This window comes from Equus quagga, chromosome 11, assembly GCF_021613505.1.
Source record: "Equus quagga isolate Etosha38 chromosome 11, UCLA_HA_Equagga_1.0, whole genome shotgun sequence".
NCBI lineage: Eukaryota > Metazoa > Chordata > Mammalia > Perissodactyla > Equidae > Equus > Equus quagga.
In genome coordinates, this window is record NC_060277.1 from 6,675,115 (window position 1) to 6,698,771 (window position 23,657).

The 23,657-nt window shown below is 40.7% G+C and overlaps 1 protein-coding gene across 1 annotated transcript in view; it reads right to left on the reverse strand.

Annotated features, from left to right (window-relative positions):
- The window catches only part of SMLR1 (small leucine rich protein 1), a 29,881-nt gene extending 6,587 nt beyond the window's left edge, over positions 1–23,294 (reverse strand). The window contains 4 exon segments of the mRNA XM_046675084.1: positions 2,178–2,333; positions 2,336–2,444; positions 23,024–23,137; positions 23,259–23,294. Coding sequence (XP_046531040.1) covers positions 2,178–2,333; positions 2,336–2,444; positions 23,024–23,137; positions 23,259–23,294 — 415 coding nt within the window.
- Between the last annotated feature and the right edge of the window lie 363 nt (positions 23,295–23,657).

A 23,657-nucleotide genomic window follows, 5' to 3' on the forward strand; every position in this document is an offset into this window, starting at 1 on the left:
TGATTACAGTGACAGACATGCATCGAGCGCTTGCCCTGGGCCTGGTACTGTCGTGATTACAGTGACAGACATGCATCGAGCACTTCCTCTGGGCCTGGTACTGTCGTGATTACAGTGACAGACATGCATCGAACACCTCCCCTGGGCCTGGTACTGTCTTGATTACAGTGACAGACATGCATCGAGCACCTCCCCTGGGCCTGGTACTGTCGTGATTACAGTGACAGACATGCATCGAGCACTTCCTCTGGGCCTGAGAGTGTATACAGCACTTTACCTGCATTTCCTCCCACATCAGCACCTGTGATACCCAGCCACACTCTCAAGGGCAAGTTGAATTTTCCAGGGCATTCTGAAGGAATGTGATTGATATGTTTATTCCTCAGAATTATCTAAATATCTGAGTAAAATACTGTAGACTCATTTACACTTTACATATTATAGATGTTTTCCCCCAAATATCACCCAAGGGACAAGTAAAGCTATAAAACCAAGATTCTTCCTTTTTTGCAGAGTCTGTCCCAAATACCAGGTGTCCCGCTGAATGACCTGACCTATAATAACTGATAAGTAGAGGCCAGTAAGAGACTTTGGGATCCATGAGCTTATTGTTTACCTCGTTTCATTCTTGATATATTTTTGAGATGCTAAAAATTTTATCTAGCTAAAGAGGTGGCCAGTGATGAAACTTGGAAGTGACATGAACTATTCAAGTCCCTGACTGTGACATCATTATCCTTTCACTGTTTCTCAGGGTGCTCAGTGTCAGTGGGAGCCTGGCATGCATGTGAGTGACAGTGGCCACTGCAACAACTTTAAAAGACCTTCAAAATGGAAATATTTGCAGTGGCTGGGCATTAAACTGATTTGGAAGACTCTGAAGGGATGCTGTAGTTAGGACTTTGGGGATTTCTAATTTTCTCTTCCTTTTTCAGAGGCTCTTTTCCAGGACTCAGTGTTCATGAATGGCTGGGTGGCAGAACATCCAGCAGACTGATCTTGGGGCAGTGCAGGATAAACTAACTTAATAAGGAAAAGGATTGATCACATAAATGCCATAGAGCAAGAGGGAATACAGCTGGGCCTCTCAACAAGAGAGCTGTTCATAAAAACGAGACAAAAAAGAAAGGCTAGGGGGATGTTTGAGTACCTTATGATTGAAAACTTACAGTTCATAACGCACTCTCCGTCCTCCAGGATTTCTTTATGTTCTAAATCTCATCTTAGAAAGAAATACTCCGAATTGTACTTCTATTTGATTTTTAGGTCATATGTGATGACATTCTTCGCTAGAGATTCCGAACATCTGCTGATATGCTGTAATAACATTCATGAAGGCATTGCTTGCACTTGGCAAGTTTTTGTGGGAGGGGAGGGTTTTTTTTAGTACTTTATGACACCATCCAACTGAAGAAATATTACTGATTTTGCTGACATTGCTGAAATAGCTGTTAACCCCTATGATATCAATCGCATGTTTGCTGGGTACGTTACTAACACATACTCCATCAAATCACAGTCCAGTGGCATTAACTTCAGTTACAGCAGAATAAACAGTTTCAATCCAGGACCCAACTGCCCGTGTCCGTGTTAAGCTTCCTGAGTTGGTTTTGGGGCTTTTTTTTTGCATCTTCAGCCTACAGTCTAACGGGAAGTTCACACCAAGCTGTCAAATATCTGTTATAGATTGACACTTGTCAAACACCATGATAGCACAATGGTTGGCACATTTCCTTAATTGAAGTTCAGTGGATGAGAAGAAGTGTGTGTGCGCACACACTCATGGGCACATACAAACACACACCTGGTATCTGTCAGGTAGGGAAGGCAGACCATGAAAAAGGTTTCAGTGTTTGTGAATCTATGACCCTGAAAGAGGTAAGCAGTCCCATGTCAAAATTGCTGATTCACAGTCTGCCTGTCTGTGAGGGGCTGCAGTTAAGGGGTCCCCAATGCAGGCCTTCAGAGCCTCGTGCACTATCCACGCTGCTGGAAGGATCACACTTTGCGTGTTCACCAGTGAAGATACCTTGAGAGAGCGCTTACTGAGAAGTACCTACAAATCCGAGAGGTGCATTGCTCCAGGCCTCCAAGAAGCACTGACTGTGCATCAGCTTGTCCCAAAGGTGTACCATGGGAAAGGACTTCTGCCCCTCCCTGTGTGGCTTCACACTTACCCTCCATCAGTTTGATCCTGAAGTAGGCAATGAGGAGGAGCAGCAGCAGAGTCACAGGCAGGAAGACCCCGGAAAACAGGAGCCAGCTGGGGCACTCTCTCAGGAAGGCTGACAGCCCGGGGCTCATTGCCAGCCACACGGACCCCCTGGGCAGGTGGGCTTCACGCTCCAGATGAGGGCAGCTCTGCTCAGAGTCTGCACTTCTTTCCTTCTGGGCCTTTGGCCTTTGCTCAGCACATCTCGGTGGAACTTTCTGTGGACTTTGCTCTATTTAAACAGCCCCGTGAGTTCTGAGAAGACTGCTGTTAGGTTACTCTGTAACTCAGCGGCAAAGCATAGAGGAATTGAAAGGTGATTCTCCCAAACCATTCCAGAGAGGAGAGTTCACCGGGCAGGATTAGGAACGACACCAGAGGCCTCGACTTCTTTGTATTCAGTTTATCTGGAACAAAAAGTACCTGACTTCAAGTAAACCTCATTGTTATATATATTCTTCCTATGCATTCCCAAACATAGGAAGAATTTTTCCTACATTTTCTAAATTTCAGAGTTAAAAGTTACTTAGAAGTCATGTTAGTGTACCTATGAACCTGTGTCGAGAAAAAGTGAATTTTCCTTCAAACATAGTTGATACAACTAATATCAAGGAAGAAGGAACAATATTCTTCCCACATGAGAAAACTCGTCCTAAGATGTCCTGCTCTGAACGCTTTCCTGAGAGGTGCCCTAGTTTATTCAGTTGTTCAACAAACATTTAATTCCTCTAGAACCCAACCTCTTAACTAGATGCTGGGGTATGAAGAAGAGTAAGTGATGGTCCCGCCCTCTGAGAGTGGAGACAGACACAGAAAGAGAGAATGGGCTCAGTAATCGATGGCAATGTGGCCCCTTTTCCTTCTCCCCTTGGTGCATTAGTTTTTGCTTGCAGCACCAGTAGCTGGCACTCTCAGCTGTCTTCTGCTTAGACATTCCTGTGGCCCACCATTAGCAGTAGAAGGTGGGCCCTGAATGATAGTTATGTGGGTTGTATGGTAACTGCAAAGGTTCTGAGAAAAGAAAGGGCAATAAACTATGCTGACATGGACTCATAAGGTGAGTTGCCAGTGACTGCTTTAGTGAAAAAATTTTAAAGATAATAGTCTACAAAACTAAAACCCACTGAAAGAATCATTTCCACTTTGAAAGGACCACCTGGAGAATTTGTAAATTTGCGGGGGGAGACTGGCAGCCACCCTCTTGAGTTCATGCCTCTTCTCATCTTCTAACCCTGTCCCCATCCCCACTTGGCAGTTGCATTGGTGAGTGGCTGGCAAAGTCTATCAAGGACATACCACTGTCAGTACCTCCTGAATTCTTCCCTCTAGGATTTTGCAAGGCCATGCAGAGTCTTCCGTCCCAGCTGGAAGTTGGCACCCTAATTTATAAAGTAATAGGAATGGGGAGGTCTCTGGGACGCTTTACTGGCATTCCTAAGCCATGAACAGTAAACAGCTTCCTTTCAGGAGAGAGACATCTTCATTTCAGAAAGAATCATTGAGAACACCCAAGATGAAGTCGGCATTTGTTGTAGTTTATTTGCTTCTCTTCTCCAGCTCCTCCAACCCATGAGTGGTGTTGCTGCTATTACTCTAGCGTGCCTCCCAATGAGGTGGCTCCCTGGTGCTCTTTCAGCTTGAAGGGGATGCTAATTTGTAAAATGTCAATCTACAGAGAACCTCCATGAGCAGGTGACTTTACCAGGGAGATGTCAGGCAGCTGTTAGGCAGACTGTTTGTCATGTTCTTTCTTTCCTTTTCATTCCATTCAGCAAGTCTTCACTGACTGCCTAGACAAAGTGAGAGGAAGAGGCAAATAGATAAATGACAATAATGTAAGCTCCCAGACTGCCGTATCAGCAAAGTGCAATGGCAGCACTGAAGAGACTGATTAATTCCAGTTAGGGAATTGGGTTGAGTTCATTAAAAAGATCGCTGCTGAGCTGAGCCTGAGCCTGGAGAGCCAAGGAACACCCTCCTTAAACAAACTCGTGACAGTAGGCAGGCAGGGTTTGTGGAGGATAGGGAAGAGTTAGGAATAGCTAAATAATATGGGGTTCAGGCTAGAGAGTGTCTTAAGAGCTGAAGGTGGAAAAGTGGGGTAGTGTCAAAGCTTACAGTCTCTTGCATGCCCTGCTAAGGACTATGCAATTTGGACAAGGGGAACCAATCAAAGGTCTTTGATCACAAAAGTGCATGATCTGACCTGAGTTCAGGAAGCACGTAGGTAGCACTTGAGAGAATGGGCTGCAGAGAAGAGAGGTCAGAGTAGGCTGTCTCAACATGGTATTGAGATGTAATGAGTCAGATAGGGGATGGCAGAGGGAAAGGAAGAAGGGGACAGGGAGGCTGCAGAAGTGACATGAACAGTGCTTGGTGAATAATTAGATGGAAGAAGGTAGATGTTGTCAATGCTACTAATGATCATTGAGCTTTTACTGTGTGTCAGTCACTGTGTAAACACTTTATGTTTGTCATCTTATTTAATCTTCACAGTAACCTTATGAGGAAGAGACTCGTTATACAAAGAAACGAGACAGAGAGAGGTAAACCCAGGGCACATAGCTGGTAAGTGAAAAAGCTGGCATTCAAATCTAGATGCCGTGCTCTCATCCACTGTGCTATGTCTGGCTTGGGTGGCTGGGGAGACGGTGGTGCTACAAACTGAGACCCGAACACAGGCTGGGCAGCAGGTTAGGATGGGGGATGATTTGTAGTTCTGCACTTGCTAAATTGTAAGTGGTGTGGAGATGTTCGTTGGGAACCTGGTGGAAATATGGAGTTCAGGAGAGAGGACAAGGCAAGGATAAGAGCCAGGGAAGAAAACTCAAAAGGGAGGCTCTGAGGGGCCAGGAGGAACCCAGAGGATGTAATATTAGGAAGATGGTGGCAAAAGAAAGTTTCCAGAAGAAGAGGGTGAGAAGCGGTGTCATTTACTGGATCTGAGGTAATTCTGATCCACATGGAGAATTCTGAGAGAGCATAATCTTCGAGGTAGACTTAAAAGTTTTCTTTTTAAATAGCTCTTTTGAGGGTAAAATTGACATACAATAAACTGTACATACTTAAATTGTACAATTTGATAAGTTTTGATATATGTATACACCCATGAACTCATGACCACAATCAAATGATGAGCATATCCATCAGCCCAAAATTTTCTCATGTCCGTTTCTGCGGTGGTCTGAACATTTGTGTCCCCCTGCAATTCATATGTTGAAATTCTAACCCCCAAAGCTCATGGTATTAGGAGGTGGGAGGTGCTTAGGTCATGAGGGTGGAGCCCTCATGAATGGGATTAGTGCCTTATATAAGAAGCTCCAGAGTGTTCCCTAGTCCCTTCCACTGTGAGGACACAAGAAGTCTGTGACCCAGAAGAGGACCTTCGCCCACTCAGGCTAACATCTAAGCTTGGACTTCCAGAATCCAGAACTGTGAGCCATAAATTTCTGTTGTTTATTAGTTACTTGGACGGTGGTATTTTGTTACAGCAGCCCGAACAGACTAAGACACTTTCCTACCCCTGTTCTACCTGCCCCCCCACCCCCGGCGCCCCCAATCCTCAGTCAACCACTGATCTATTTTCTGTTACTGTATATTAGTTTACATTTTCTAGAATTTTATATAAATGGAATCATACGATATGTCTCTTTTTTTCTAGCTTCCTTCATTTGGCGTAATTATTTTGAAATTCATCTGTAATGTTGTGCATATCAATAATTCATTGCTTTGCATTGCTTAATAGCTTTTCATTGTATGGATATCCATTTGTTTATCTATTCACCTGTTGGTGAACATTTGAATTGTTTCCCATTTTAGGCTGCTACAAATAAAGCTGTTATGAACATTCCTGTACAAATCTGTATATGGACACGTGCTTTCATTTCTCCTGGGTAAATACCTAATAGAATGGATGGATTATGTATCAGATGTCTGGTGAATTTTTAAGAAATTGCCAGACTGTTTTCCAAAGTGGTTACCATTTTGGGAAAATGGTAATTTTTCCAAAAAATGGGGATACCATTTTATATCCCTACCAGCAGTCTATGAGAATTCCAGTTCCTTCATCTACTCACCCACACTTAGTATTGTCAGTCTTTTTAATTTTGGCTGTTCCAATAGTGTGAAGTGGTACTTCCTTGTGTTTTAACATGCGTTGCCCTAATGACGTTGAACATATTTTCAAGTGCTTATTTGCAATTTTGGATTTCTTGTTTTGTGAAGTGTCTGTTCACTCTTTTACCCATTTTTTACTTGGATGGTCTATTTTCTTATTGCATTTTGAGAGTTCTTTATATATTCTAGATACAAGTCAGTTATCAGATATAAGATTTGCAAGGGCTTTTTTCACGGTCTGAGTTTTGTCTTTTCATTCACTTAAAAACGTCTTTTAAAGCAAAGAAGTTTATAATTTTAATGAAGTCCAATTTATCAATTGGTTCTTCTATGAATTGTGCTTTTCATGTCACATCTAAGAAATCTTTGCCTAATTCAAAGTCACAAAGTCTTCTCCTATTTTTTCTTCTAGAAGTTTTAGATTTTATATTTAGGTTTATGATCTATTTTGAGTTAATTTTGTTTGTGGTAAGGGAGATGGGTTAGAGTTCATGTGGACATTCGATTATTCCAGCACCATTTGTTGAAAAGACTATGCCTGCGCCACTGAATTGCCTTTGCACATTTGTCAAAGATCAGAAGTCTAATTATATGTGGGTCTATTTCTGTATTCTCTATTCGGCTCCATTGATCTAATTGTTAATCTTCGCACCAGTACCATTCTGTTTTAATTACTGTGGCTTTAAAATAAGTCTTGAAATCAGGTACTGTTATCCCCCCAACTTTGCTATTCTTTTAAAGCTGTTTTAGCTATTATAGGTCGTTTTCATTTCCATATGTGTTTTAGAATGAGCTTGACAATTTCTGTGAAAAGGTCTGCTGGGATTTTGATTGGGATTGCATTGAATCTATAGATGAGGAGAGAATCAATATGAAAAGAGAATTGATTTTTTTTTTTTTTTTTGAGGAAGATTAGCCCTGAGCTAACATATGCTGCCAATCCTCCTCTTTTTGCTGAGGAAGACTGGTCCTGAGCTAACATCGTGCCCATCTTCCTGTACTTTATATGTGGGACGCCTACCACAGCATGGTTTGACAAGCAGTGCCATGTCCGCACTCAGGATCCGAAACAGCGAACCCTGGGCCGCTGAAGTGGAACGTGCTAACTTAACCGCTGTGCCACAGGGACGGCCCTGAGAATTGATATTTTAACAATATTAAGTCTTCTGACGTGTGAACATAATATATCTTTCCATTTTATTTGGGTCTTTAACTTTTTGCAACAATATACTGTATACTGGTCTTGAACAATTTTTGTCAGATTTATCCCTAAGCATTTAACACTTTTTATGCTATTGTAAATGGTATTGCTTTTTTAAATTTCAATTTCTAATTGTTTGTTGTTTGTTTTAAAGGTTTTCTTAATTTACAAAAAATACTGCACCACTGGAAGATTAAATATTAGAATTTACTAGAACCTCCTTCAGAGCTTGAGGACTTTTATGTATAAAGGCTTTTACCCCAATCCAAACTGATTGCTTGGGGTCGTGCCTAGCAGGCATAGCAGCTATAGAAAGATGGAGACGTTTGAAACACTGGTGATCTGTCCATTTGATTTACCATAATTCGGGGTGGGTTCCAGAGAGAATATGCAATTTGCTACCATAATGACAGCAAATTCTTTACCATGTGGTGGGTAACATCAACATCATTGAAAAATATACATCTGTGAAAATAGAGGGGCATAGTACATTGCTGATTAAACTGTCCTGTTGATTTCCTTAACGGTGAATGCTCCCATTGTTGATTTACATGACGATTTGAGGCACATGTGGCTGCAGATGCTGATATTTGGGAGTAAAATTCCCGGGGAATTACTCTGACACCACCTACTGTGCTCTTAGTGACAGCTGGGCGAAAGCCTGTCTCAGATAATTGTGACCTGTTGGAGGTAATTCCAAACCCACTGTGCCTCTGATCTGGACTCTGCATTCATCTGGCTGAGCCATAAAGAATGACTCATCCAATGACATGCCAGAGAGCAATGAAAGTTCTGAAGTCCGCCGGTGGAAGGGACCAAAATGCCATTGACTGATATCTGGAATATCAAATTATGTACAGCTACAAAACCAATTCAAAAAATTAAATACAAACAAGACTAATGAATTTTAAATGAAGTGCTTTGATTTTATTATGTGGATGAAGTTTGGCTGAAAAGAAGCATCCCTCACAATGTGAATGGAGTACTGACTGCTCCACTTGGAACCTTTTGAGAAGGAAAGCCTATATTCCTCTGCCCCTTGGTAACTGCCCCTTGGAACTTGGTGCATTAGCTCATGTCAATTAAAGTCATATCACTTGGCAAGATTACTGAAGTCAACACAAAAATGAGGGCTCTGAAATCAGCTGGCAGTGGCAGATATTAAGGTGCTCATTCAATAAAAAAGACCATCATGAAAGTGACAACAAAGAATTTAAATTCTTTGTGAACTTTGAGAAGAAGCCCATAGACCTTCATTTATTTATATTTGCAGGTAAATTTATTTATGGAGGACTTAACATATGCCCTGGAGGGCACTGATTTGGGGGCTGCGAACATATCCATGGATGAAACAAAGTCTCTGACTTATGGAGCTTACATTCCAGTGGGGTAGACAGACAATAAGCAATGGTAGGTAACAGTTACTGAATCCTTGTATTGTTCCAGGTACTAGTCTAAGCACTTGACATGTTAGGTTTCATTACAGTCTTGGAACGATGCCTTTGAAATAAGTACCACTTCTATCATACCATTTTACAGATGGAAAAGCTCATGGAGCTTTCATAACTCATCAAGGATTACACCACTAGAAAGTGGCAGAGCCAAGATTTGGACCCAGAGCCCAACGCTTATTGACTATACTCTACTGCCTCTCAGGCTCCTAGAGACATGCATACGTAATGTCAAATAGTCATAAGTGCTCTGCAGAAAAATGAAGCAGAACAAGGAGAGAAGAGAATAATAGGAAGTGCTAATTTTAGATGGGGTGGTCAGGGAGGGAGTGTTAGCCTGCTAGGGCCGCTATAACAAAATGCCACATACTGTGTAGCTTAAACAACAGAGAGTTATTTTCTCACAGTTCTAGAGGCTGAAAGTCCGAGATGAAGGTGCTGACATGCTTGGTTTCTGGTGAGGACTCTCTCCTTGGCTTGTAGACAGCTGCCTTCTTGCTGAGTCCTCACATGGCCTCTTCTCTGTGCACAGGCACTCCTGGCGTCTCTTCCTCTTCTTATAAGGACACTAGTTATATCAGATTAGGGCCCCACCCTTATGACTTCAATTAACTTTAATTACCTCTGTAAAGGTCAAATCTTCAAATATAGTCACATTGGGGAGTCAGAGCTTCAACATATGAATTTCTGGGGGGGGGGGCACAATTCAGTCCATTACACAAGGTTTCTCTGAAAAGCTGACTTTTGAGCAGAGACTTGAATGAAGTGAAAGAACAAATCATGAGCCTATTTGGAGGAAAAGAGTTCCAGGCAGAGGGAACAGCGAGTACTGAATTCCTGAAATGGGAATATTTTGGGCATGATAGAAGATACACAAGAAGGTCTATGTGGCTGGAGCACATTGAGAAAGGGGAAAAGTGGTAGAAAAAAACACTTTTGAGAAACATTGATCTAGAAACTCTACAATACTGACAATAAGCCAAGAAAATGCGCCCACAGCATGATCTGCGAAACTCTAATTCTACCACATTTTGTTAGACATTGCTTGGAAAACAAATACATGTAGAGAATACTGGGATAAATAGGTTTATTTATTGCAAGGTTTCTTAGACCCTTTCATTTGGTAGGGTGCTTTGTTTATCCCCAAGAAGAATACAGTATGAGACTTTCCCCAATTTCCCGGACCTCTGAGTCCTTTTTGCTAGGGGAATCTCAGAAGATTAGGGTCTGCAGAATATGTTTTTGCTTGTGGGCCACTAGGTAAGGAGATTTGTCCAGATGCTCTGCATAGAAAGCCTGTCCCTAAGTATCAATATACAGATTCGTGATTCTTAGGTAGGGAAAGTGGATAGGGAACAAATTATTCTGAGAAATTATGGTGGGTTTCTTTTTTTGCAATTTGCATTTGCAAATTGTTCTAGCACAAACTAGTCCCAACAATTCAAGAAGAATCAACATTGTGTCATTCATGAAATTCTCCAAGTGTTAGCTCATCCCACTTTGCAAGATTATTTTGTTTATAGGAAAATGATCATTGGACCATGTCTACCTGAACAGATTCCTTGTAATCCCATCCTATCTGGGGTGGTGGTACAAATTAGATATTTCTGGTCATTAGCATAGACTGTGATGGGAGTGGGTGGCTCTCTGGGAACAATATAAGGGTGAATGTTTGCACTCCAGGGTCCGCGGGTAGATGAGGCCACTTTGACATATCAAAAAGTTATTTGTTGCTTGAACAGATTTGGAGTATCAGAAATGAAAGTTCTGCTCAATTCAGCTTTTCTCTCCTTTCACCCATTATGCTTTGGTCAATCAACATGATTATGAAATGAGAGATAAGAACAGACTCACTGATGCTAATTTAAGATAATAAAGTTTACATTTCAGCACTCCTCATTTGCATGGGCCGTTCCAAGACCCAGGGAGGGATACTGAGAATATATGCAAATGGTCATAGTTTTTATAAAGTTTGCAAAAGAGAGACACATTGACTGCAGTTGGTTAAATCAGGCTCTTTCCACTCCAGCTTCCCCTCTGTCACACTCCACACCTGTGTGGAGGAGTGTTGGTGCAGCCATGGACATCTGGGGGCAGGTCTAGGGAGAAGATGAATTGGGGACACATTTAATTTGGGTTGGTGGAATGTGTATGTGGTTTGAGTTGTTTCTGTAGATAGTTATGTTGTAGTTAGCTGCCGTGGTGTGGGAATGGCTTCCGGGAATATTCCTGCCACCACTGTGCTACAACTCTTGGCGTTGTGACCCAATTTTTTAGGGACAAAAGGTCATATCACAATTTGAACATGTCCCATGCACTCAACTTCAGAAGTATGTGGGAAACTGAGGAGAAATAAGATTTGAAATGTATGGAGCCAGAAGCGGCTCTGCAAAATTCTTCCAAACATCATGCATGTAAAATTATAAGCAGAAGATTTGATTCTCCTTCATACCTAGTCAAAATGGAAGTTCTCTCCTGCAATGTATACAATTGTAAACACATTTTTGTGTTAACTGGGTAAAATAGAATTTGTTGGAACTCCTGAGCCTGAGGACAAAAACCCGTAACAGTATTACTACAATGAGTGATCTCTGTGCAATGTTGCATATTTTACAGATCCCAAAGTGGTGGATTACATCTTAGTGCACATGATGGATCTTGTCTTGACCAAGTATGGTAGGTCACAGAATTGCCCCTGACATAGCAGGGGCCTGAAGAAGTCCATGTTCCAACAACCAAGTTCTACGACTTTATGAAAGTTCAATGTGTATAATACAAGAGTAACTTGATTATATGGTTACAGCAAATATAATAGCAATTTAAAAAGATATTTAGTTCCTCTTGGAGTGCCTTAGTTTCAGATTAGTTTTGTGTTTTTCAAAATCATTAATTATACCAAAATTCAAATATGATGAGAAGGAAATTTCCCAGTGGAGGCCGAAATCAAAAACTGAAGGATTGACAGAAGCTCCAGAAAGTAAAAACATTTGTTTATTTGTCAGCTTTTTACAATTTATAGGGGCCGGCCCAGTGGCCGAGTGGTTAAGTTCGTGTGGTCTGCTTCAGCAGCCCAGGGTCTCCCTGATTCCTGGGCGTGGACGTGGCACCGCTCATCAAGCCACGCTGAGGCGGAGTCCCACATGCCACAACTAGAAGGACCCACTACTAAAATATACAACTATGTACTGGGGGGCTTTGGGGAGAAGAAGAAGGAAAAAAAAAAAAGAAGATTGACAACAGATGCCTCAGGTACCAATCTTTAAAAAAAAAATTATAATTTTCTTTTTTAGTCTATGTTAATATTAGCTTTCATACAGAATTTTGTGTTTGCAATTTTGCATTCTTTTCTCTTAAATAGGGACCCCCAAAATGTATACACTTCACGCTTGTAGAACCTGGATCTGCTGCCGGGTCAGCATAGAACTTTTCCAGAAGAATAAAGGCCTCGAAGTCCCAGAGAGGCCTGCAGACTATTTTCTGATTCTTAAATTCTCTAATTTCTGCTTCTGGCCATAGTTTTGGGAGGACACGGACCCTTCTCATGGGTCTCTCTGGCTATTTGGAGGCCCTGGAAGGCAATTCTAAGCTAGTGGGTCCTCCCCAGGGGCGTTCACCACAAATGGTCATACTCAATATGAAGGGGGGGCGGTGTGTGAAACTGATGCCCCAGACTCTGTGCAAAACGTCAGAGAGGAGCTTCAGCTGAGCAGGAATCAAGCTTAACCCAGATGTCATCAGTTGATTTCATTTTTTTTTTTAAATTGGGAGTCAACCTTTTTCTGCAATATAGTATTGTTCCTAAATACCTGTCACAGAGAAGACAATCAACTTAATACCATCACACAGATTTATGGCTGACCTTTGAATGTAAATTGGAATTTTCTTTTAAAAGACCACAGTTTTATTTCTTTTTTTTCTCAACTCTTTTTTTTTAATTGAGTTATTGATAGGTTACAATCTTGTGAAATTTCAGTTGTACATTAATGTTTGTCAGTCATGTTGTAGGTGCACCACTTCACCCTTTGTGCCCACCCCCCACCCCACCTTTCCCCTGGTATCCACTAAACTGTTCTTAGTCCATAATTTTAAATTCCTCATATGAGTGGAGTCATACACAGATTGTCCTTCTCTCGCTGGCTTATTTCACTTAACATAATTCTCTCAAGGTCCATCCATGTTATTGCAAATGGAATGATTTTGTTCTGTTTTGCAGCTGAATAGTATTGAATTGTATATATGTACCACATCTTCTTTATCCATTCGTCTGTTGCTGGACACTTAGGTTGCTTCCACTTCTTGGCTATTGTAAACAGTGCTGCAATAAACATTGGGGTGCATAGGACTTTGGGATTGCTGACTTCAAGCTCTTTGGATAAATACCCAGTAGTGGGATGGCTGGATCGTATGGTAGTTCTATTTTTAATTTTTTGAGGAATCTCCATACTGTTTTCCATAGTGGCTGCACCAGTTTGCATTCCCACCAGCAGTGTATGAGGGTTCCTTTTTCTCTGCAACCTCTCCAACATTTGTTGCTATTAGTTTTAGATATTTTTGTCATTCTAACGGGTGTAAGGTGATATCTTGGTGTAGTTTTGATTTGCATTTCCCTGATGATCAGCGATGATGAGCATCTTTTCATGTGCCTATTGGCCATCCGTATATCTTCTTTGGAGAAATGTCTGTTCATGTCTCCAGCCCATTTTTTGATTGGGTTGTTTGATGTTTTGTGGTTGAGTTGCGAGAGTTCTTTATATATTATGGATATTAAGCCTTTGTCAGATATATGACTTGCAAATATTTTTTCTCAGTTAGTGGGTTGTTTTTTGTTTCAATCCTGTTTTCATTTACCTTGAAGAAGCTCTTTAATCTGATGAAGTCCCATTTGTTTATTCTTTCTATTGTTTCCCTTCTCTGAGAAGGCATGGTGTCCGAAAAGATCCTTTTAATACTGATGTCAAAGAGTGTACTGCCTACGTTTTCTTCCAGAAGCCTTATGGTTTCAGGTCTCACCTTTAGGTCTTTGATCCATTTTGAGTTTATTTTGGTGAATGGTGAAAAAGAATGGTCAATTTTCCTTCTTTTACGTGTGGCTTTCCAGTTTTCCCAGCACCATTTGTTGAAAAGACTTTCTTTTCTCCATTGTATGCCCTCAGCTCCTTTGTCAAAGATAAGCTGTCCATAGATGTGTGGTTTTATTTCTGGGCTTTCAATTCTGTTCCATTGATCTGTGCACCTGCTTTTGTACCAGTACCATGCTGTTTTGATCACTGTAGCTTTGTAGTATGTTTTGAAGTCAGGGATTGTGATGCCTCCCGTTTTGTTCTTTTTTCTCAGGATTGCTTTAGAAATTCGGGGTCTTTTGTTGCCCCATATGAATTTTAGGATTCTTTGTTCCAATTCTGTAAAGAATGTCATTGGGATTCTGATTGGGATGGCGTTGAATCCGTAGATTGCTTTAGGTAGAACGGACATTTTAACTATGTTTATTCTTCCAATCCATGTACATGGAATGTCTTTCCATCGCCTTATGTCGTCATCCAATTCTCTCAGAAAGGCCTTGTAATTTTCATTATATAGGTCCTTCACTTCCTTAGTTAAATTTACCCCAAGGTATTTTATTCTTTTTGTTGTGATTGTAAATGGTATTGTATTCTTGAGTTCTTTTTCTGTTGGTTCATTACTGGAGTATAGAAATGCTACTGATTTATGCAAATTGATTTTATACCCTGCAACTTTGCTGTAGTTGTTGATTATTTCTAACAGTTTTCCAATGGATTCTTTGGGGTTTTCTATATATAAGATCATGAAAAGACCACAGTTTTATTTCTATTTCCCTTTAGAAAAACATCCTTGTGACTTCCACAATTTCCAAACAGTAGATCCGCAACGTTCACGGACGCCTGCGCGTTTGCATCTGCTTGTCTGTTTGCAGGAGCCTCCCTCTCTGCCGGAGAGCTGCGCCTTGGAAATTCACTCACTGCTACAGTATATTGGCTATGTCCTCTCGTTAGCAGAGTCGGTATAACACACGAGTCTGTATCAATCACCAGGAGTAACCTACCAGGCCATTACTGGAACTTTTTCCAAGGTAGTAACAGGAAAATAACAGCTGTTTGTATAAAGAAAGTAGGAGCTCATTTGCAGGCTCCTGGAGGCACTGGGGAGATTAATGCATGTTGTCAGTTCTACAGGTTTAATTTGACTTGCGCTAAAATAGCATCGATACACATCGCCCCTTGCCATTCATTCCTCCTGAATGCTGATTAATTTGCTCTCATTTCACCCTGAATGCTGCCAGGCAGTAATGAGTTGTAGCCATCTGGCAGTCCTATTTTCTGTTCCTCGCTGCCACTAAAAAGCAGCAGAGACCGGGACGTTCTTTTCCCAGCGTCCAGCCAGCTGCTGAGTTCCCAGTCCTCCTCTTGGGGACCGCAGGGCTGATATGCGTCCAGACAGTGGATTCCTGAACTGGCATATGGTTCCTGTGTTGGAGCTGGCAAGCAAAGCTTCCTAATTTCAGAATTGGGAGGGATGTACAACAGAGCCTGTATGTCAGGGTTAGCAGTTAAGCCGCCTAAACAGAGAGTTGTGAGGTAAAGTGATGTTTTGTAGATACTTTACAATACAAAGTACACAAAGAGAAGGCTCTTTGTAGATGTATAAAGCAATATTAATATTATCTTAACTCCTAGAAGAACAGGAAGCCATCTGGCCTCAGTAATTGCTTCCAAATATAATTTTTTTCTTTCCATGATATTTTCAGACTAATCAGACATTACCTCATTATGGGAAAAAGAATAAATAAGACTGACATAAAATTTGATTCTATTTCAATGATATTATTTTTAAAAAATAAGCTTTATTAAGGTATAGTTTACATACAATAAAATCTACCCTTTGAAGTCTGTATTTCAATGTGTTTTGACACGTTTATATACTCTTGTAATCACTACTACAATCAAGATATAGAATATTTCTATCTCCCCAAAAAGCTGTCCTTCTGCCCTTTCTCAGTCAATCTTCCCCACTCCCAGAGCCAGGCAGCCTTGGTATTCATTCTGTCAAAGTAGATTAAATTGACCTTTTCTAGAATTTCATAGATATGGAATCTTACCACATGTCTGCTTTTGTGTCGGACTTTTTGCTTGGCAAAATTCATCCAAGCTGTTGTATTTTTCAATAATTAATTCACCTTTATTGCTGAGTAGTATTTCACTCTGCGTTCATTCCATACCACTACAGAGAAGCCATGATTTGTTTATCCATCCACCTGTTGATAGACATGATTTCCAGTTTTTAGCTATTATGAATAAATTTGTGTAAAAGTCTTTGTGCAGACATATTTTTATTTCTCTTGAGTAAATACTTAGGGCTAGAATTGTTGGATCTTATGGTAAATGTATACTTAACTTTATCAGAAACTATCAGTCTTCCGAAATGATTATGCCATTTCACAATCTTACTAGAAACGTATGAGAAGGGTTCCAATTGTTCCACATCCTCACCAATGCTTGGTATCATCATCTTTTAAAAATCTTATCTATGCTAGTGGGTATGTAGTGGTATTTCATTGTGTATTTAATTTGAATTTCCCTAAATTTTAAAATATAGGTATTATTATTATTTAGGTATGGCAAGGTCAACAGATCAGAGTCTGTTGCCATTAGGGTCAGCAAGGACCCAAGATGTTAAAGCATCAGAAATACAGAATAAAAAGATACGATTAATACACCTGATGACTAATGATGTTGAGCATCTTTTAATGTGTATATTGCCATTCATGTAACTTCTTTTGCAAAGTGTTCAATTTTTTGGTCTATTTTTTTTTATTGTGTTGCCTTCTTATTGAGTTCTAACTAAATTCTTTATATATTCTGGATACAAGTCTTTTGTTAGATATTTGTATTGCAAACGTTTTCTCCCTTTCTACGGTGTATCATTTCATTTTCTTAAGAATGTCTTTCAAGGAGCATAAGTTTTTAATTTTGATGAAGTCCACATTTCAATTTTTTTCTTTTATGATTCATGCTTTTTTTTTATAAAGTTTATTTTTTTTCTTTTTTTTTTTAAGATTTTATTTTTTCCTTTTTCTCCCCAAAGCCCCCCAGTACATAGTTGTATATTTCTCGTTGTGGGTTCTTCTAGTTGTGGTATGTGGGACGCTGCCTCAGCGTGGTTTGATGAGCAGTGCCATGTCCGCGCCCAGGACTCGAACCAACGAAACACTGGGACGCCTGCAGCAGAGCTCGAGAACTTAACCACTCGGCCACGGGGCCAGCCCTATGATTCATGCTTTTTGTGTTTTATCTAAGAATTCTTTGCCTACCCTCAAAACAATAAAGAGTTCCTTCTATGTTTTTTCTACAAGTTTAATAGTTTTAAATATTGCATTTAGGTCTATGATCCATTTTGAATTAAATTTTTATATTGCCTGGGGTCAAGGTTAATTTTGTTTCCCAGTAACATTTGTTGAAAAGATTTTCCTTTCTTCATTGAATGAAGTTAGCATTTTAATTTTTACTAAAAATCAATTGATCATATATGTATAGGTCTATTTCTTTTTTTTTAAGTTGAGGTAACATTGGTTTATAACATTATATAAATTTCAGGTGGACATTATTATATTTCACTTCCTGTATAGGTTACATCATGTTCAACTCCCAAAGACTAATTACCTTCCATCACCACACACATGTGCCTAATTACCCCTTTTGCCCTTTTTCCTCCCCCCGCCCTTCTGGTAACCACCAATCCAGTCTCTGTCTCTATATGTTTGCTGGTTATTGTTCTTATCTTCTTCTTATGAGTGAGATCATATGGTATTTGACTTTCTCCCTCTGACTTATTTCACTTAGCATAATACCTTCAAGGTCCATCCATGTTGTCACAAATGGCCAGGTTTCATCCTTTTTTGTGGCTGAGTGGTATCCCATTATGTATATATACCACATCTTTTTTATCCATTTGCCCCTTGATGGGCACCTCTGTTGCTTCCAAGTCTTAGAATATTGTGAATAATGCTGCAATGAACATAGTGGTACATATATCTTTACACATTTGTGTTTTCATGTTCTTTGGATAAATACCCAGCAGTGGAATAACTGAATCGTATGCTAGTTCTATTCTTAGTTTTTTGAAGAATCTCCATACTGTTTTCCGTAGTGGCTACTCCAGTTTGCACTCCCACCGGCAGTGTACGAGAGTTCCCTTTTCTTATATGTAGATCTATTTCTGAATTTTTCATTCTGTTCCATTGATCTGTAGGTCTACCCTTCTGCCAATACCACATTCTTTTGATCCCTATAGCTATATAGTAACTTTTTAAATCAGGAAGTGTAAGTCATCCAACTTTGAATTGTTTAGCAGTTCTAAGTCCTTTTCTTTTCCAAATAATTTTAGAATCAGATTTACAGAAAAAGCCAGCTGAGATTTTGGTTGGGATTGTGTTGAATCTATAGGTCAGTTTAGAGAAAACGAAAATCTTAACAGTATTGAGTCTTCCAATTAAAAATCATGGTCTATATTTTAATTTATTTTGGCCTTTTTAATGTTCTTTCAGTAATATTTTGTAGTTTTTGAAGTACAGGTTTACATGTATTTTGTTTAATTTATTCCTAAGTATTTCCTGTTTGGGATGCTATTATAAATGGAATTTAAAATTTTTCAACTTCCAGTTTTTTGTTGCTAGTATATAGAAATGTAACTAATTTTCATATGTTGACTCCATATCTTTAGAACATTCTAAACTTGCTTTTAAGTTTTAAGAGCTGTTTTGTAAATTCCTTAGGAGTTTTTATGTGTTATGTGTACATAATGAGAATTTTCTTTCTTTCTTTCCAATCTGCATGCTTATTTCTTTTTCTTGCCTGATTGCACTGGCTAGGACCTCCAGTACAACCATGAATAAGTAGTAAGAGTGGGCAATTGTTCTTTCCTTGGGGGTTATTCTGTGTAGTTTCTTGGGGTTTTCAACCGTGCATGCACAGATTTGTATTTGGCAAAAGACTCCAGGGGATCCCTAGATTTTTGGAGCTCTCTCTCGGTTTAGCTCCTTCCTCTTGGGGAGTCTGCCCTGCAAATTCTAGTTGCCTTGTCTTCTCCAATCTCCCATCTCTGAATCTTAAACTCAGCAAGATTCTCAGGCTCTGTTTGGGTTAGCCCTCGTTGTCCTGCCATCTGGAGATTGTCTCCTGGCAGAAATCCTGGGTAACGGTAGGGATCCCCTTACTTTTTACCCTACTGTTAAAAATCACAGTCCCTTACTGTCCAGTGACTGAAAACAGTTTTTTCCTATGTTTTTTCTAGTATTCTAGTTGTTTCCAGCAGAAGGGTAATTCTGCACCTTGTTACTCCTTCATGGCTAGAAACAAAAGTAGACGTCATTTAATATTTAATCATCTACCAGTTATTATTATTATTGTTATTGTTTTTAATTTTGAAAATTGCTATGTGATTCAGCCAGTTTAGTTCTGGTAAGAGAAGGGAGATTTTTACCAGTGGTTCTTAACCTGTCTCATATTAGGCTTATTTGAGAGCTCCTAAAACATAACCGTCTTCAGGCTGCTCCCCCTGAGATTCTGACATAAATGGCATCTATATTTTTTAAAAGTTCTCAGGTGATTATAATGTGTAACAGAGGTTGAAAGCTACCAATTTATTCGCAAAACTCTACGGCACTTGCCAATATGCATTTCATGATATCCTGGTGTGACCAAAATGGCTTCCAGGTGTACTGAGTTACAGACTCCTCATCCCCCAGGACAGCCAGTCTTAGCCAGCGCCCTTGCCCAGCAGGAATCAGCATCCCATTTACCCCAGTGAGCCACACCAATGCCATCGTTTCCTGCGTGTGTCATGACTGGAGATCGTTGGAACTTTAGAGGTTAATCCTCCTTTAGTCTCATCTTCAGGTCCCAGCTCAAATGTCACAAATCCTGTCTCCAGCCCCTTGGGGACCATCCTTTATCCTTCCCACTCATTCCCATTTCCAAAGCTGTGTGCCTCTATGACAGCAGTATTAGAGTTTTAAAATCTGTTTCTACTTAAGATTTTAGTCCCTGGAGGATAGAGCTGGTTTAATATCTTCTTGTCCTTCCTATTGCCAAATAGATGCTTTGCACTTAATATTTATTGTATTTGGGTAGGTCATTTTGGAGCTTAATGTTTGAAAATGTTCTGTGGGCAGAAATATTTCCTATCCTATTGAAAATACATTCTGTCAAAGTATGTTTTCAAATTCTCCGTGAGTCAGTGGGTGGGAAAGGAATACATACCCCGTATTTTGTTTTACATTATCTCTAGCGGTACTTGAACTCATTTCGTCTCTCTCATCTTTTGTCACATGTAATTAATTTGGTCTGTTAGAGAGAAGAATTTGGTGGTGCCTTTCTACCTTTTGACATTTATACTTCAGAAATAAAATTGTTTGACCTTTGATGAATTTTGGTGTTTAGACCATTTCAGCTTTTAGGTCCAGGAATCCTTATTAGGTTAATTTATTTTTTTTTCAAATTAATAAATAAACTGGGTGGAAAATGAATTTCCATAGGGAGAATGTGGAAGAAAATGCAAACGTTAATTGATGTTATCGTTGGCATAATCTATTTAGCCACATCACACCCAGCTTCGTATGTTTACTCATTTCTTTTTTCTACATTAATGTTGACATGACCAGGATCATTCTGTCCGATATGGTGCCTTTGCATGAATTAGAAAAAGTCACCCTGGCACCCCCCTACCCCCGAGTGTTACTTGGTAAACAAAGCCAAGGCTGGATTATAACCCGGCTCCCCTCCTGAGTTGGGATCCTTGTGCAGGGCACAACGTGTACAACCTGACATGGTGGCTCTATGATGACCTCTATACTTTTAGGACAGTTTGTTTCTGTACAATTTAGCATATTTCCAGGAAATAAAAACAGATTTAATATCCTCCACTGAGTAGAAGACGCACGAGTACTGATTGTGAAATTATGTTGGAGGGAGAAATTAAGGAGGACTTTCGTAGAGTCATCTAAATCTCAGTCACGTGGTTACTCCTGTGGAAAAAAGCCCAAAGGAAATCAAAGGTAGAAAATGAGGTCAATGATGTTTCCTTTTCATGACCCACACGACAAGGCAGGGATGAGTGGGCGTGTGGGATAGGAGTCGGACACTGAAAATCTTTGGCCGATGTCTTCCATTAACGGCTTGTTTGGGTTGGCGAAGACACCAAGGAAACACCACATTCGCCAAGTGAATGACTGTGCACCTGCTTAGCCTCTGGCCACAAAGAGAAAGGCAGAGGCTGTCAGCTGTCAGTGAGGAAGAGCCAGGGACAATGCCAGAAAGTGCCGGAGTAATGGTGGAAAGGACCACACACTGAGTTCCTTTGTGAACGAATTACTCTGAAATCTTGAATTTCCACCAACCGTGAAACTTCATTTTGGTGGGATAAGCATGTTGCTTTTCCATTGACACGTACTTGATGACTTTGGGGCCACTTCTCGAAATGCATGCAGGGAAGGAAATGAAATACTAACATTTACTGAATAGCCTCATTTGTTTTCACATACATTTCACATTATCTCATTTAAAACAATCCTGAAATGGTTCCATTTGACCTAAAGAGAGAATGTTGTAATTGGCAGAAAGGATGCTTTGGATATTTCTGTTAGAGATTTTGCTCAATGGAAGTTGTGAATTTCACTTAGGCTTGACTGTGTGTTTTCTAGTTGCAAATCATAGTGAGTGAAGGTTGGTCTTAAATGAATGACCTGATTCATTAGTGCATGTGTTCCTTTCTTTTTCCACCTACCTGGTTCTGTTTTCTTCCCCCTACTGATTATCTTGATCTGCTTTGCCCCTTCCTTCTTTGTTTTTGGTTAGCATCATGAAGTATCAACAGCCTGCTGTTTCCAAGCCCTTGAACATTGTTTATTGTAGAGTGCTCTCCTCCAATCAGGGCCTCATCTGAGGCACACATTGCTCCCTGGGATTCTTATTTAATGGGCTACAATCAAGGACATTAAGAGAGATCTATTCTGCAATTATTTTTGCCTTTTGTTTCTTAAAAGGGAAATATCTTCACAGAAAAATGGAAGTCTCATCCTCTCTCCTGTTTTTTTTTTTTTTTTTTGAGGAAGATTAACCCTGAGCTAACTGCTGCCAGTCCTCCTTTTTTTGCTGAGGAAGACTGGCCCTGAGCTAACATCTGTGCCCATCTTCCTCTACTTTATATGTGGGACACCTACCACAGCATGGCTTGCCAAGCGATGCCATGTCTGCACCTGGGATCTGAACCGGCGAACCCTGGGCCGCCAAAGTGGAACATGCGTACTTAACCACTGCGCCACTGGGCTGGCCCCCTCCTGGTTTATTATTCTTGTTAAAACTGAGTGTGGACTAATAGATTTTTATCTGGGGGACCGAGTGAACAATGTAAGGGAAGAATGTTACGTTTGCTGTTGTGATGGATTTAATCTGCATTGCAGAACAGAATAATTATAAGGTGCTCCTCAGCTCACACAGGTGACGGAGGGCCCAGCCTGCAGGCCCATAGAAGCTCACATCTCAAGGGGCGCTTATTTGGGTCTTGGGGCTCGGCAGGTGCTGCACAGCCCTCCCCGGACCTGCACTGGCTGACTGTGTAGACCTATGTACAAAGAGGCCCAGTGCAACATCATCACTTTACACTTCGTGATCTTGAAAACCCTGGGAAATTCCACATCAGGAGATTGTTTAAAATACTCATCTCTGGTTCTCTGTTAAGGACAATCTGCCTTCATTTGTTTCCTTGTTTACATTTAGATCTTTGTGTATCCAAGCTTCAAAGGTGAGATCTCTGTTCTTGAGGAGCAAACAATTTAAATACAAAATGTGATAAAGGTATTGCCCAAACTATAGGGAGGGCTGGGTTAATTGTCCCTTTATTTCTGTAATTCTGGTGCTCTGACATCTTGGGGCCTTGCTGACTCTGGACAGACAGCTCTTCCCAGAGTCAGCCAATTCCTAGAGATAGGGAACCACTCGCCCGCCAGGGAACACGCCTTTCATACACACTCACCAATCCAGAGCCCACACGCCCCGCCACCTCCTCTACTGGGCGTTCACACTCATGGCCAATGTTCCTCTGCCCTAAAAACTCCAAAGCCACGTACCAGACAACTGGAGCGAGCCCCTACAACCCAGAGCCTGCAGAAATTATTCAATCTACCCAATTCTAAACCCGCTTACCCAACCTGGCCTTGCCTTTCCTGCAGAAATCACAATAAAGGCTCTTGCCCACATATTCCCCTCACCCCCTCTGCCTCCTGCTGACCCTGATGCTTCCTCATGTGGTCCTATGTGGCATGGCCTGCTGCCTCCTCTGGGGAACTGTGAAGAACAAAGTATCTTTTCAATGGCTGTCATCTCCTGCTCTGTTGGCCTCCCCATACCTGAATCATAATAAAACCTGCATTTTTAAAACAAGGGGCTACACTGGCCCGGAAGGTTGGTGAATGCATCCCCCAGGAAATCCAGGGTTTGAAAGGACCTCGAATGTCAGGTGACTCTGATGTTACAACAGAGATGTGGGCAAGGGAACAGGGGGGATCCAGGCAGTGGGAACAGTATGTATGAAAGCAAAGATGTGCTGTATTCAGAGAGCAGTGAATGCATGCAATGGCATGAGTCTGGGATGATGGGAGAGGCAGGAG